The 15,968-nt window shown below is 41.7% G+C and overlaps 1 protein-coding gene across 2 annotated transcripts in view; it reads right to left on the reverse strand.

Annotated features, from left to right (window-relative positions):
* Positions 1–12,781: 12,781 nt before the first annotated feature.
* The window catches only part of BMPER (BMP binding endothelial regulator), a 243,224-nt gene continuing 240,037 nt past the window's right edge, over positions 12,782–15,968 (reverse strand). For both annotated transcript variants that reach the window (XM_054496801.2, XM_063667397.1), the window contains one exon: positions 12,782–14,179. In XM_054496801.2, coding sequence (XP_054352776.1) covers positions 13,998–14,179 — 182 coding nt within the window. In that variant the 3' untranslated portion in view covers positions 12,782–13,997. The remainder of the gene's footprint in view (positions 14,180–15,968) is intronic.

Below are 15,968 nucleotides of genomic sequence, written 5' to 3' on the forward strand. Positions count from 1 at the left end.
GTGTGTGTGTGTGTGTGTATATATATATATATATATGTATTAGCAAAGTAGTTTTAAAAATCAGGCACTTAGCCTGCCAAGTTTCATCTCTTGGAAATGACAAGAGAGGCTGCCTCAGACTTTAAAACATCTAATTTGTAAGTGGTCCATCTATTTTTATAAAGGGCAGAGAAGGGAGTGGTGGGGGAAAATATCCAATCTCATTAAAATTCTCACAACGATTTAATGAGGATGAATTGTCTTCATTTTATAGTCAATGAAACAGGGGTTCAAAAAGATTAAGCAACTTGTTCAAGGTCACACTCAATGTTAACAGACATCCTGGAGTATAAAGGCAATTTTCTCTGACTCTAAATCCCGTGTTCTTGGCCTTGGCTGCAGGAACCTCACTGATACCACCAAGAGTAGGCAGGGATGCTTTCAGCAGGAAAAGCAGAACAAAAAACAGAATAAAATGAAGAATCCTTCAAGTCTTAGATACAGAAAAAGGATGGGCGTAGCTGAACAATAACAACAAACACATCTTAAGAGACCAGTCCCTGAGGATACTCGCACCAGGAAGACAAATGGGCTTCAGATGCCCCCCGCAGCCCCTAACCCACTTATTTTTATTTTCCTCCCTGTTACCTCTTTGATTTGGAATAATCTAAAAACTCCATCTCTTTTTAACTTTATTTTTTTCTGATTTTATTATCTTTTTTATGATTTTTAAAAATTCACACATAATGATTGTACACATTCATGGGATGCATAATGGTGTTTTTGATACATATAATGTATAGTAATCATATTATGGTAATTAGCTATCATCTCAAACATTTGTCATTTGTTTGTGTTGGGAATATTCAATATCCTCCTTCTAGCTATTTGAAACTACAAAATATGTTAATATTAACTACAGTCATCCTACAGTGGTATGGAACACCAGAGTTTCTGTCTAGCTGTAACTTTGTATTCTTTAACAAATCTCTCCCTTAGCCTTCCTTTTAACTATGGAAGGTATGGTAAGGGCAGTTCTAAACTTTACTTCAATTTCCCAAGTCAGGGAAGGGCCACCTGTGGAACCATTGCCTCTCTCTTGATGCCCAAGTACAGCTGCGTGCACATGGCAGAGGTCTAGTTCGGGCTTTAGCTTCAGTGGTCACTGGGAGAGAATTTCAGGGTTTCAGGATTTTCCCAGTTGTTATTTCATCTTATTGTCACAATAACTCTGTGCAATTGACAGAGTACACAGTAAATTCCCAAGGCATGTCCATTTATTTTGTCTGTTATTGTTGTTTAGCCAGTTTGTATTAAGTCTTTTCTTCAGGCTAGAAACTTTTAAATGAGCATGGATTTATGTAAATTAACCCAAATTATGCACCATATTAAAGGTTAAAAAGCTGAGGCTCACTGAGAGTAGACCAGTTGCTCATACCAGATTACATAGCAGAACCAAAATCCAGATCAATCAGTTTCCCAGTACATGGCTTTTTCCACTAGGCCAGGGGTCAGTAAACTCTCTTTCTGTAAAGTTCCAGATAGTAAACATGTTAGGCCATACTATGTCCATAACAACTACTCAACTCTGTCCTTGCAGGACAAAAGCAGTCGTAGACAATTTGTAAGAAATGAACATGGCTGCGTTCCTATAAAATATTATTATTTTTTCTTTAATAAAACAAGGCAGTCAGCCAGATTTGGCCCATAGACCATACATATTTTCCCATCCCTAGAGCAGACCACTACCTTTGTTCAGAAAGTGTTAGTGTCGTTAGGCAGGTCCTCACATTCTTCTGTAATTACTTCCCCAGCCTAATTCCAATACACCTACTTGCCTTTCCTCTTTCCCTTCCTGAAAGTGTGGTTCTGTACAAGAATCCGGCATCTAAAATTAGTACTGGATTATATTCCTGTTCTCTATTAGATTGAAATGTACTCCAGTTACAGAAAAGCACATGTGCTGTCTCCCCAGGAGAAATTGCATATTTGTGCCAAGAGAAGCCTAGTCACTGGAGCTCTCCAAAATGCTTTCATAGACACCATGGCTCTATTAGTCAGTCTTGGAGTAAAGAGAAAGAGGCACATATTCTCAGGTCCCCCTAGGTGGTGTTGGGGCTTTAGCTGGGGATACCTGGACTTGAGGTGGCCATGACTGCCATCTTCTTCTTAGCCATGCTGCCATCCTGGCCCCTGCACTGCAAAATGTGAAGAATGGGGGGCAAGATCAAGAGCACAGCATCCTTCAGGATACACGCCAAGCTCTGGGACCATCTGCTCTTCCACTGACATCTTCTCTGTGTATTCACAAAAGAGTATCTGATTAGATTGATGTGTGACCCTGCCCTCTGGCAGATTCTTGTTGAGTAGAGTCTTGCCCTGTATGCCAAACACTATTCTAGGCACTGGAGATATGTCAGTAAACAAAACCCCCGCTGTCACAAACTAACATTCAGATGAGAGAAAAGAGGACAAAAGCAAACGAATAAATCTATAATATTTTAGATAGGAAGAAAAATAAGGGAAAGGAAATGGACGGGTGGATGAAAATGTGCTATTTTAGATAAGATGATCAGAAAAGAACTTCTTGATGAGGTGAGATCTGGCAGAGACTTGAATGAGATGAGGGGCTGAACCATATGACTATTTGAAGGAATCACATTCTGGGAAGAGGGAACAGCAAATGCAAAGATCTTGAAATATGCCTGGCAATCTGAAGACAGCAAAGAGGCCAGAGTTGCTGGAGAAGAGAGAGAGAGAGGAAAAGAAGCATAAGATGAGATCAGAAAGGCTGCTTGTGTTACTATAACAGAGCTCAGCCTGGTAATTTATAAATAACAAATATTTACTTCTCACAGCTCTGGAGGCTGGAAATTCCAAGATCAAGGCATCAGCAGTTCGATGTTTGCTGAGGACCCAGTCTCTGCTTCCAGGATGGTACCTTGAACACTGCATCCTCTGGAAGCGTGAATGCTATGTCCTCACACGAGAAAAGAGACAGAAGGGGCAAACTCACCCCTCAATGCCCTTTCATGGGGCACAAATACATTCACGAGGTTGGAGCCCTTATGGCCAAATCACTTCCTAAAGGCCACACCACTTAATACTGTTGCCTTGGGGATACAGTTTCAACATGAATCTTGGAGGAGGCAAAGACATTGAAACCATAGCAAAAAGGGAGCAAAGGTCTAAAACATGCAAGTTTTGTAGATCCTGGACAGGATTTTAGATTTTATTCTGAGTGAGATGAGTGGCCATTGGGGTTTGAGAGGAGAAAAAAACATGAGTTTTTAAAGGTTTAGTCTAGCTGCTGCATGTGCATGTGCATTGATGTGTAGTGGGGGAAAGAGAAGGGAAACAAGGATGAAGTGGGAGACCTATCAGCAGAGTCAATAGAAGTTACTGATGAGTGGTAAAGAGAAAGTGCAGAGTCAAGGATGACTCCCAGGTGTTGCACCCTCTCACATCCTCACCACCCACCTTTTTGTTCCAGCAGTTGCTGTGGCAACAAGCTGCAGTGGGTGAAGCCTGGCAGCACCGTGGCCTCAGCTGCACCTTGCATTTCTTTCCTTTTGCCCCAGAGTTTCTTAGCCTTTCCATGGGACTCTTCCAGAAGCTCACTCAGCCATTCAGGTCCCTGTGTAAGCCTGGAAGACCAAGGAAGTTAACACCTCAGGGGCAGTTTTTGACCAATGAGGGTTTAGAGCAGATGGATAATGCTGAGGCTTAACCTGTATATCCTTTAAAAGACCACCCATTGGAACTAAGCCCCCAGGTATCCACAGCAGTAACCAGCTCTACCATACTTCCTTGGAATGGATTTTCCTCTTTCCATTTTACTCTTCCTAGTCTGTCACTATTGTTCCCTGGGTCCCCTTCCAAAAATAAACTTAAAACCCAAACAGTGTCAAGAGTTTATCTTCGAGTATATGAAAGTTTGGACTGCTCATTCCATCGCCAAGTGGAGATGACAAGGAAGCAGTTGGAAGTACTTGAATCTGGAATTCAGAACACAATATACAAAAGAGACCAGGCTACTTGTCTTCCAAGGTCACTGTGTCAGGGTGTACCAGGCACCTCCACCTTCACAGCTCCACCAATACAATGCATCTCCATCTCCTACTGTTCCCTTGGCAGGTGACTTCTTCTTGACCCTGAAAAGGAGCTGAAGAGGATGCAATGAACAGTGGAAAGAGCAAACAGCAGTCTTGTGATGACCTGTCTTGTGACGGCAGCTTTTCCACGCTATTCTCATTTGTTTCTAAGCTCCAGTAGATGTGATGTCCTCACAGCAGATGAGCAGCCACATTAGAAGGAAGACTTGTCGAAAGTCAGCATGGCCACCTCTGCAGAGAGACATTGTCTGTTGGGAGTCTTTTCCCCTTGTTAAGATCCCCTCTGAGGTTTTAGGGGAGGAGAAAAGAAAAGTGAAATGGGAGGCAATTGGGGGAGGCAAGGAGGCCAAGTGCCATGTCCCCAGAAGGCCTCTTAGCTCTCTGACAGCCTCCAACCTCTGCCTCCAGCCTGAGCCTAGATTTCTGAGACACTGCAGAGATAGGACATGGCTTTTATTTTCATCACCATTTAATTTACTCAAATGAAAGCTGCAATTATTGAGCAGTTATATATCCTCATGTGCTTCAGGGATGCTGTCCGTGGCACATTTGCTATCCCCATTTGGAAAATTCACCCATAAAAGCATCAGAGTCGCCTGCATTGTATGTGGAAATCTGCAATGTCATCCTTTATGCAAGGGATAAAAATTCACCCCGGGGCACCGATTTTAATAAGGCTTAATTAGACCAGTTTGTTGTAAGCTGAAGTTTCCAGTCTGCAATTTGACAAGCAGCTTGAGCTGGTTCACTACATTTTCACAGTCGGGAATTTCTGTATCTCAAACAAAAGGTCAAATGGAACATAAGATTTTATCCAAAAGACTCCTAAAGGGATAGTAAATTTCTGCTTGGTTTTGTATATGTGTCTTTTGTTTTGTTTTTTTAGAGTGTCTTTATGAATGCTAACAGTGTGATCTTTGCGGGGCAGAATAAGTCAGATCCTCTCAGATTGTCTGTGCATCCAGCAACATGTAGGAGGGCACATAGAACAGGTCATCTCTTGTGTAGGCCTTGCCAGTAGCTCACAGCCCTCTTTCTACAGAGTTGGAGATGACCTTACAGTCCCAGACACAGAATACAAACAATACCTGAAAATCCATTGGAGTCAGCATGAGAGATAAGCCATCTTGCCCAGGAATGACAAATTTTTTTTGCATTATCTTTGGACTGGAAAACCGTTTGCTTAAACTATGTTAAGATACACAACAAAGTTGATGTCACATATCCCTGGAATTTCTTCCCGGACCATTGTAATGAAAAGCTTTACAAAATTCACTGATTTTGCTGTAGGGAAAGAGTTGAGCCTTCTCTTGAGGAGGCGGGGGGATATGAGTCAGAAAAAAAGAGAAAGTAAGTTGAACAATATCTCTTTCATCAGTGAATTTTTGATATCAAAAATTCTAGACATTCTACCTAAAAATGGAAAGAATGTTCTACAATTAAAAGAGGTTTGCATGCCAGGCATGGCAGCTCACGTCTGTAATCCCAGCACTTTGGGAGGCAGAGGCAGGTGGATCATCTGAAGTCTGGAGTTCAAGACCAGCCTGGCCAACATGGTGAAACACTGTCTCTACTAAAAATACAAAAATTAGCCAGGCATTGTGGTGGGTGCCCAGCTACTCGGGAGGCTGAGGCAGGAGAATTGCTTGAATCCGGGGGGCAGAGGTTATGATCATGCCACTGCACTCCAGCCTGGGCGACAGAGCATGACTCTGTCTCAAAAAAAAAAAAAAAAAAAAAAAGAGTTTTCCAGAAAGTTTTCAAATGGCCTGTGGCAAAGAGAGCCAATCCTCAGTGCCAGTCTACTAGGTAGTGTCTATACTGTGCCTACATTGTTGCAGGCATCAAAAGGCCCACCTTTTCTCTAAATATTACCCCTTCTGATCTAATATGGTGCCTAAAATGGCCACATTGAAACAAGACCATTGGTTTAATGCCAGAAGACCCAAGACAAAAATATGAAAATATTCACTGATATTGTTGGCAAACTGACTCTTGAGGGAGTAGCATCCAGGTCAGCTATATTTCTTTTAGTGCCAGGAAAGAACTAGAGCATAAAATGCTGCCAGGAGGATGGGCCAGTTTGGAACTGGGGTATGGGAGATGGCAGAGAGACACAGGGGACAACACCATTTGGGGCAAGGAAGAGAGAGTCAAAAGAGACAAAGCTGAAGGTTGGAGGAAGACGGCAGTTACAGAGGGGAGGGTGACACAATAGCTGATAGCTGACGTGACAATTTTTTCCTATTCCTTGTGAGAAAGCTCAGGGAGCTACACTGGGCTCCATTTCTCCTAGTGGAAGAATTGCTCTTGGCCCTGAATGCTCTATTCCAATTGCCAGACTCTAGTTGGAAATGCTAAGACCCTATGGTTGGTGAGGGAAGCCTTGTCCCCATCTACCAGAGAAGGAGCATGAGCAGGCAGAGTGAGGCCGGTCCTACAGGATCACTGGACATTCATCAGGGACTCCTCCCCAGGCACGTGTACACCCACACCCATGGGCTGTGGAGGCCTGCCTGGAGGACCTGCTCACTGCCCAAGGTCCAGGCATCAGTCGGAGTCCAGCTCTCACCATCCCCAACATCAAGCCAGCCCATGCACTTAGAAGGCTGGGCCATCTGGAAATCTGCCTCCATCACAACAGGCTAGACATTTGGATGACAGATCACAGCTTTGATGAAGTTCAGTGGCTGCTTTTAACAAGGGCAACCTGTTGCCATGTGTCACAAAAGGCACATTCCTGAAAACAATGTGGGTTAGACCAGGCAGTTCATAGGATGAGTCTTGGAACTGGATTTTATTTCCTTCCAGTTGTTCGGAGGTGACATACATAAAGCCACATCTGCATGACTCTTGCGTGAAGCAGCTCCTCTCAGACTGTGATGCAAAAATATCTCTGTGGTTGTATCTGATGCATCTTTGCTTTTTGCCTCACAGTCTCTCCCTGTCTCCTACTGGGCCTCTTCTTTCATAGTAAAAAGAGTTGTGTACGTAGGCTCAGAGAAGCAGAAACAAATGAAGTTGCAAGCATTACTGCTATAAAGATAACACATGTTAAGTGATGTGGGGTTGATAATATTCATATACATTATTTAGACAAGCATTTCAATACACTTGCTCTCACAAAACAGTCAAATTGGGCTAATGATATGAACAATAAGTCATGGAACCAATTTCAAGAAAAACAAATTTTGCTTTGCAAAATTGCATTCAGAATATATGCACTGGAAACCTACTTATAAAAAAGCAGCTTGTAAAAATAATTCACAATTATTACGTTAAATTGGATAGAATTTGAATCCAAGAAAACAAGATTTCCAAAATTTTAGAAAACAATTTTTATTTTACCAAGATTTTTACGATAAAAAATTAAAATGTGCACCGTATTGTTCTTTGACATTTTTACAGTTTTTCCCCCAACTTAAAACCAAAGGAAATAAATAACAGATTTGGACATAATTTCATTTGTATGGAAAATACCTTCTCTTCTTTGCTGACCATTCCCAAAGAAGAGGGAGAAACTGATGAATCCACTCTGACCCTCCGGAGCAGTCCAGGCACAGCGAACACCTCCCAGCTCGGCTGGACGTTCTGGTTCCGCTGGGAGGCTTTTCTAGCTGCCATCTTTATTTTCTTTAACCAAAGCAACCCAACTGTTCTATGGCCTGAACCTCCATGACAAAGCAAAGAAAGGGTGAGGCAATCCTGCTCTGAGTTACTGTGCTCTCAACAGGCAAGTCAACCCTGGTTTGGGGTCTAACTTCTCCTGCCAGGACCTGGTGGAGTGGGGTGTCTTTGCATGTTCACAAATCATCAGAAAGATTCTTTCAAATACGTCTCAGAAAATCACAGGATCAGGACAGTGTGTGGATCATCATGGAAATGACATTGCTTAGGCTGCATTGCTCTGACTATGAAAGCAGATATTCCTCAAACATCATCCCATAAAATAGAATGGAGAATGCTTTTCAGTGCGATCAAGCCAGTTGTCCTGTGTTCTGTCTGAGGTTCCTGAGGTGTGTCTGGAATGGTAGATGCTGTGGATAAACCTGAATCTTCTCTTCTCCTTCCAGCTTTCATTTTCTTCTCACTGTCAGTTTGTTCTCAGAAATAGTGAAGTGAGCAAATAAGTTTAGTAAGACAGAATCCCCCTGGCCTGACTGTCTTCAAGAGCAAAATGGGAATTCATACTGAGTAGAGAGGACCCTGTGAACCGCCTTCTTCACAGAAGTGCCCTCAAGGGGTCAGACCGGAACACATTGCAGGCTCACGTTGTCACAAGGCAGCCTGCTGGCATGGAGGGAACCCAGACAGTCTGCTACCTCCTTCTCCTCCCCAGTGCCCCCCTAACCACTGGAGCCAGAAGGAGATGTTCAGGATCTGATTCTTTAACTCACATATAGGAACGTGGTGAAAATGACAATATGATAAATGGTATTTATGCTCTTGGAGCAAAGGTGAATCTTTTTCATCACCACTAACATTTCCTTAAGCCCCAAATTTCACAGCTGAAGAAACTTCTCAGGGGAATTACTTAGTTAGCCAAGTTCCAGTTGGAAGAAGCAGAGAAGTAGCTTATGTAAGTTTTTAAGGCCTAAGCTAGGTTATGACACAAAGTGGCTAGAACATGACAGAATTGTCCCAACAGAACTCTGGGCAAGATGTGTTTCCTGGCCTTTTACTCATAGGTGTGACCCGAGCTGGTGACACTAGCAGGACCAGCTGTTTAGACTCTAAGCCTCCTCCATCCATCAGCCCACAGTCAAGCAAGTCAACAAAAGCAGTGGTGAAATGTATTTACCTTGGAGCAGTTCTGTTAAAGCACCCAATGCCTCTCCTTCATGCAGTGGAAGACTGAAGGTCAGAAAGAACACTCTTGTTAGAAGCCTCTTCCTTCCCTTCCCTCTCTAGATGCTCAAAAGACAGATGAAGGAAACACAAACACAGCCTGGTGCAGGAGGCAAGGTGTCTTATAACAAAATGTCTCAAGCCCTACTTGTGTGGATCCCACTAGAAACCAAGAGAAGCCTGAAAAAGCCTCCCAGGGTGTGTAAGTTGCATTGTCACAGCTCAAAAAAGTTCTGTGAATCTGTTACACCTCAGCAGTACCCAAAGCCTGTTGTTCCCTGCACACCCACACTGCCTGTTTGTCTCTCTCCTTATCTGCTTAGTTACCTGTTCTTTAAATGCCCAGACTACTCCACTCCTGACAATTCACACACACACACACACACATGCACACACACACACATCTTTGCACAGGTAAAGGCTACTTAGTCCTCTACCAAGACTCATCTCAGTAGTCACTTTCTCTGGCACTCTTGACACTCTCCCAAACAGAAAACCTCAAATGGGGCTTCCTGAGGCTCCCATGGCCACTGGTATGGCCTTCTAGTTCACCACAAGCCATTCATCCTGCACCGTGACTGCGTGTGGAAGGACCATGTCTTAAACCTAATATTCAGAATGTCTGTTGAATTAAAGCAAATATAGCTTAGCAGAAAACACTTTGACTGACAGTAGAAATTATTGTAGATATATTCCCTTGTCAGTGTTCCTTCTGTGGGAAATTGGCACCATCATCGCCACCCAGTTACTCAAACCAGAGACTGGCCTATCCACCATCCAATCTGTCACAAACTTCTCCCCTTTTTACTTCCTACTTCATGGTCTTGGGGCTTATCATCTCTCACCTGGACTATCTCAGGGGACTCCCACCTGGTCTTTTGACTGGAAATCCACCTTCGTTGCACTGTCACTGATCTCACTGAAACAAAGGCCTGGCTGGTCACGTCACTCTATTGCTTAACACCGCTCATAGCTGGAGCGGACCTACCCATCTGGTGCCTCAGCCCACCAGGGAGCCATGTGGAGAATGTGCGATGGAGATTTTGGCACCTCCTCCACTCTCAAGGCAGTTGGACAGGACCCAAGATTCCCCAGATGTGACATCTAGCTCCAAGCACCTCAGTCTATTTAGCCCAGTACCTAGACAGATGTGACCTAGTCATGTGACATGACAAGGAGCTGAGACCCCAGCCTCCTAAGACCCCACTCCCACCTCCCAGCCACATCTCACACCCACAAGCTTCACCGTTGCCCTTCAGCCTGCACCTTTTATGGTGCAGCCCCAGGTATGTATCTATTTGTTACCAGGGGATTTGCTCTCCCCCTACCTGAAACACCTTCCTACTTTTCAAGTTTCTCTAAATATAAATTTCTCATGCTTTTCCACCACATTGACCTTTTCCAAGCTAGCTTGCTCAAATTAATCTGAAAGGGGACCATAATAAAAATGGATCTGATGCATGTTCGTGTCATTCAACTGGTTTAAATAAACCCAGTGTAGCAACATGACTGTAAAGCCAGAAAGAGCCCCTTAAAGAAATGAATGTCCGGGTTCTTAACTCAGCGTCAGAATAATCATCAGCATTTGCTCCTTTTCCCTGTTGTTTCCTTCTGGCCCACTTGAAACTTGTCATTTTTCAGAATTAAAATCTCAAGTTTTGCAAAGGCTTGTACTCCAGGATGTAGAATCAGAGATTATTTTTGCTTGCTCCTGAGTTATGTTTGGAGGAGATCGCTAATTAAAATATCTTGGCACCTATCCCTGAAGGCAGTCTCCTCCTCCCACTCCAAGAGCTTTCCAGCTCATGTCCTTGTTACTTGTCAGATCCAGATGAATGTGAATGACAAAGAGTGGCAAAGTGAAGAGAAATGCAGTCAGGCTCAAACTGAACAAATCCACAAACAGCTGTTGCAACCATGAGACAGCATTTATCAGGTTTTATTTATTGATTCAAGAAAAATTTATTGACTACTTACCAGGTTATATTTCTTAATTAGGGTAATGTAGTCATGGGTGTTTGCAACATTTTTCTCTATGCCTTTTTGTATGTCTGAAATATCTCATAACAAGGAAGAGTTTTCCAGTTGAAATGGTTTATCCGTGTTTCAGTGAAAGCTGGGAGAAGCTAGTCAACCCCCTAGGTCTTTCTCGTTCTTATTGAAAGATGCCCTCATACGGGATGGTCTGATGGTCAGGAAGCAGTCAATGAGTTAAGATGAGTGAGGCCTTTAACCTGAAGAGTTAGCGATTCTTAGTGTACCACAGTTTTAACAAAAATTGCTCTTGTCAATGCCAAAGAGATATCTTTTCTTCCCAGCTAAAAACTTTTAGGTCAGGACCCTCAAATATTCCTATTTACAGACGGAGAGAAGAGAGAACTTACTTTTACTGAGTATCAACTATGGGCAATTAGAATCATAATTATTCTTGTTCTTCACTGAGGGTGCTTGTTTCTCATCAAATTCAATATTCATAGAACATTTTTATTTCAAGTCATCTCACTCTGCAAGAGCTTAGTTGAAGAACCAATTGAAAACATCCCATGTGAATAAAACAGGACTGCTGTCATTGAAGCACTTGGTAAATCCTCATTGTGCCCAATCATTAGACTAAGCCATTGCTCAGCTGTAGCCTGTGGCCTAAAAAAGAATATGCAGGCCAACCATTCGGCTGATTTCCTCACCCTCTCCCATCAGAGATGCCTCTTTGAATTAGTAAACCCAAGTAATTTTCTGTCCTCTCTGCCCTCCCTTTCTTCTTCAATTAGAAATGAGAAAAATGTACAGAGATTAAGCTAATCCCCAGAAAAAGGAATGCCACACAAACTTGTAATCAACCCACCCAAAATGATGAAACTGGCTCATGCAGAAGAGCTTTCATCATTCACCCACCCTGGCTGCCATGATTAAGTGTTGGGAAAGAGGCCGGTTAGCCTCATAGGGATAGTAACTCAGTCCTTGGATGAATCATGAGCTATAAATAACCATCCACAATTCTCCCTTCTCCATCATTTCCCTTATGCTGCCCTCTTTCACAGAAGAGAACCTACAGTGAACTGAAAAGGGAGTTAAAGCTAATCTTGAGGAATCTGTTCGTTTTACAGAAGGTAGGAACCACCAGGCAACGTCAACTGATTTTCCCTACCCCTCCTGTCAGGGCAGAGCAGGGAATCAATGAGATTACAAGTAGGAAAGTGTTTGCAAGCCCTTAGTGCCTCCTATTACTGCCCAAAGTCTCCTAGCCTGTTAGTGGCAGGGGTCTAGTTTTCCCGATTCTCAACCCTGCTCACTATACTACATGGCCTCTTTGTGTTACAGATAAGCAAAAGTGAGACCCCCAAATGCTTAAATAATGGGGATAAAGTCACAAACCACACTTAGATCCCAGAGCACCCAAGTCAAAGTCTTCTTTCCAAGGGCAGCACTGAAACAATGACCTGACTACCTCAGGCTGCAGATACGAGGGTGATTAGTATCCAAACACAGCAATGAAAAAAACCAAAGGCCCAGTGCCCCCAGCCAGTCACTATTATGCCCTGCACTTTATTCAGTTAATTCAAACAACTAGGGATTTTCCAGTCAAAAAAAAAAAAAAAATCCAAGTTAATACTTTAGCTGTCATGAATGTAAAAGAAACATAAATGTCTTTGACAAGCATTGGCAACATGCTGGCTTGTCAAAAACGTGGGTTTGCTTTTGTCTATTAATAATAGTCTTTATATATACTGTTGTAAGATACAACAATTATAACTAAATAAAGCTGTTAAAATTTAATGAATCTGAAGTTGATACAACAAATTATAAAGTATAACACAGGACATCTTGAGAGAGAAAATGCATTGTTTTACATCTTAAGCCCTTTATTGACTACAATGCAGAACATTTTAAGACACAGTGGGTTTTGTTTTTCTTGATGTTTTCACCAATTCAACTGAAGACGAAAGTCAAGACAATCAAATGGTAACTAGCAGCAGCCTATCAGTAAATGAGAGCAAGTATAGAGACTGTTCTTTGGACTGAGGTTAAATCAATTAGTCAATAAAGGCTTTTCCACTGTCTAATAATTATAACATATTAACAGTCACCAAATAGTGTTGGATGGGACTCCTCTAGAAATAACTAAAGCCTTTCATTTTATACATGAAATAGCCACAAAATGTAGATGGGTTACATCAACTCATTGGATTTGCCCATCTTAAATTACTCTGAGATTCAGAGAAATCAAAATTTCATCATATGTTGTGCAACAGTTTCTTCAAATACCTTCTCATGCTCAATAAAATTAACATGTCATCCAGACACCCTTTAATCTCAACACATGACATATAAATGGTCACATCCATCATACACACATGGATGATTAGAAGACTTGAGGACTATGCAAGGATGGCAAGAAATCACTTGATTCTTTGGTTATGCCCTAGTGACAAATATATATTTCTTGGCAACCAGCCAATCAATTTTGGAAATAATATTAGCCCATGACCTAATACATTCTAACAGCCTATCACTCGCTTTTCATGCACCATTAGGGCCGGTCACCAATCTCCTGCTGTCTTTCCCAGGCATACATTCCTTTCTTTGGAAACCTGAAATGCCCCTAGATAAATGTGCCCTTCTCCAGAGAAACACATTTCCCACTCCATTACAAATCCTGACTCAAAACTAAAATTAATACAGGCAGGCAATTGAGAGCTCTTAGAAAACTTCCTTAAAAATGACAAATGTATGTGATGCTAACACTATCCAATGTATCTGCATGCCACCTTATTAAATTAAAAACACCTGGTGTATTTATACAACATGTTCAATGGCTTACAGGTTAGGATCCTAGAAACAATACATGTCTTACAGCAAAAAATATACATATAATAATCTCCCTATAGTTTATATAAATGATGAAATGTTTTTTAATATATCTATATATATACACATATATACTCTGTGTGTGTGTGTTTACAGAATCAGGCACACAAATACTGCAGTCCTTCATTGGCTTTTCCGCTTCAGTGTCAAAGTCACCAGATTTCAAAGTCTTAAGGATCGAAACAAAGGTCACCGCTGGGGACAAAGGACTGGCTTGATGCACCTTCCCTTGTGAAGGACCAAGTTTGCTGGACAGTGGCACCCAGCAACACACGGCTTGTTGCACGGACCAATTTCATTCCAGTTGTCACAGGTCTTGATACATCCCGGGCCACAGGTATCGTACACAGCACCATGCTTACACTGGGTGGCTGAAAAAGAGAAGGAGACAAAGGCATAACATGGAGAAAGACCCCATTAATTCACCCTCAGCCAGATGCCGTTCTTGCAGGCTCATGACACTGCATAGACGTTTCCATAGCTCAGGATCAGATTTGCATTTTAACAAGAGCATGACAAACACCCAACATTCCTCAAACACTCTGGGAATCAGCTACATCTATAAAAACAAACGCAGGTAGATCTGAACAAGAATTTATCTTATTCTTAGATAAGATAAACTATAAATGTGTAAGGCTATAGGAAAATCTTTAAGGCTATTTAGTTATTGTACAAATAACTAAATAGTATAAAACATCTGCTGCAAATAGTTCTTTCAGCTTTTGAGCTGTGATGAATAGGAATATTTTGTGCAACTACATCAATATTCAAATATATGAAATTACCCACAGAGAAAAAAACCTACCACGGATATTGGGAATGTGTGACATATTTTAATCAATGTAATCGTGTGTTAAATTAATAAATTTAAGGCATGTTGGAGCAAGATTGGGGTAAGCCAAATAGAGAAAAGTCAGATGTGTGACTGCAGGGAGGACAGCAGCTGGCTGGGTCAAACAATATAAAAATGATGATGTTGCCACATCACAGCCAATTTACTATCTTTATTGACTTAGAGGCAAAGTGATTTTGATGAAATTCTGAGAGATCCTAAAAATTCATGACTAGACTTGTCAGAAAAAAATAATGCAAACATTCTGGGAGTTTTGTGACACACAGCCTTTTCCATCTGAGTTACATCCAGTGACAGTCGAAGGGGCTGCCCCTCATTCCTCAAGAATAGGAATGTTGACAGAAGTAGGAATTTAGATCAGGGACCCTCCAAGAACACCAATAACAATTCAATCTTCATTTAAAGTTCCTTTAAACAAAAGTAATAACAATGGAAGACATTCTCAGCTTCAATGCCTCTATTGTTTATGCTGTTTGCAGAATAATACCTGGTGAGGAATCATGTAATCGTAAAATTTAAAGATAGAACTGGTTTGCCAGCAAATGGACCTCACTTTGAGTCTTTCAAGTTATGCATTTAGAGTTGCCACAAAATGTTGATCTTTGATCATATTTAAGTAAAAGAAAGTTAATAAGCACCATAAAATAAATTCTATGAAGGCTTCTCAAATATCCATTGTACTGGTTAGAAACAAATGAGAGAGTCACATTCTATCCAGGGAGTAATCAACGACTTCTCATCAGCTCTTACTATTCAAAAACCGAGTTGCACGAAACAAAACATCTAAATAAAACCAACTTTAAACTACTTGACTCTATAATGAACATTTTTCTGTATAGACTCATAATAAGCACTGGCGCATTATTTATTTATCCCTGCCTCAACTGTTAACTAAACCATTGACTCTAGGTAAACACCTGCTTTGAACAAAGGCCCTGTACAAGATGCTTTGGGGATAGAGGTAAATGACATGGCTGCTGTCTGATACACCAGCAGAGGGATGAGTTAGTAGCAGCTAATTACTGGTCACTTATACTGAAACATCCCATATAATCTATGCCTTATTGATTCCTACACCTGGCTCACTCTCAGCTTTCTGAGGTGCCTTCTCAAAGGTAACTTCCTATTCAAAACAACATTTTCATATTCACTACCTCTTTTCCCTATTTATTTCTTCTTTACACATACTACTACCTGACATCGTATCATATTTACTCTGTCTTCCAACACTAAAATGTAAGCTCCCTGAGGGCGGAGTTTTGTGTGGTCCCTCACTGCATCTCTAGCCCACACATTTTCTGGCACTT

Source organism: Pongo pygmaeus, chromosome 6, assembly GCF_028885625.2.
Source record: "Pongo pygmaeus isolate AG05252 chromosome 6, NHGRI_mPonPyg2-v2.0_pri, whole genome shotgun sequence".
In the NCBI taxonomy this organism is placed as follows: domain Eukaryota; kingdom Metazoa; phylum Chordata; class Mammalia; order Primates; family Hominidae; genus Pongo; species Pongo pygmaeus.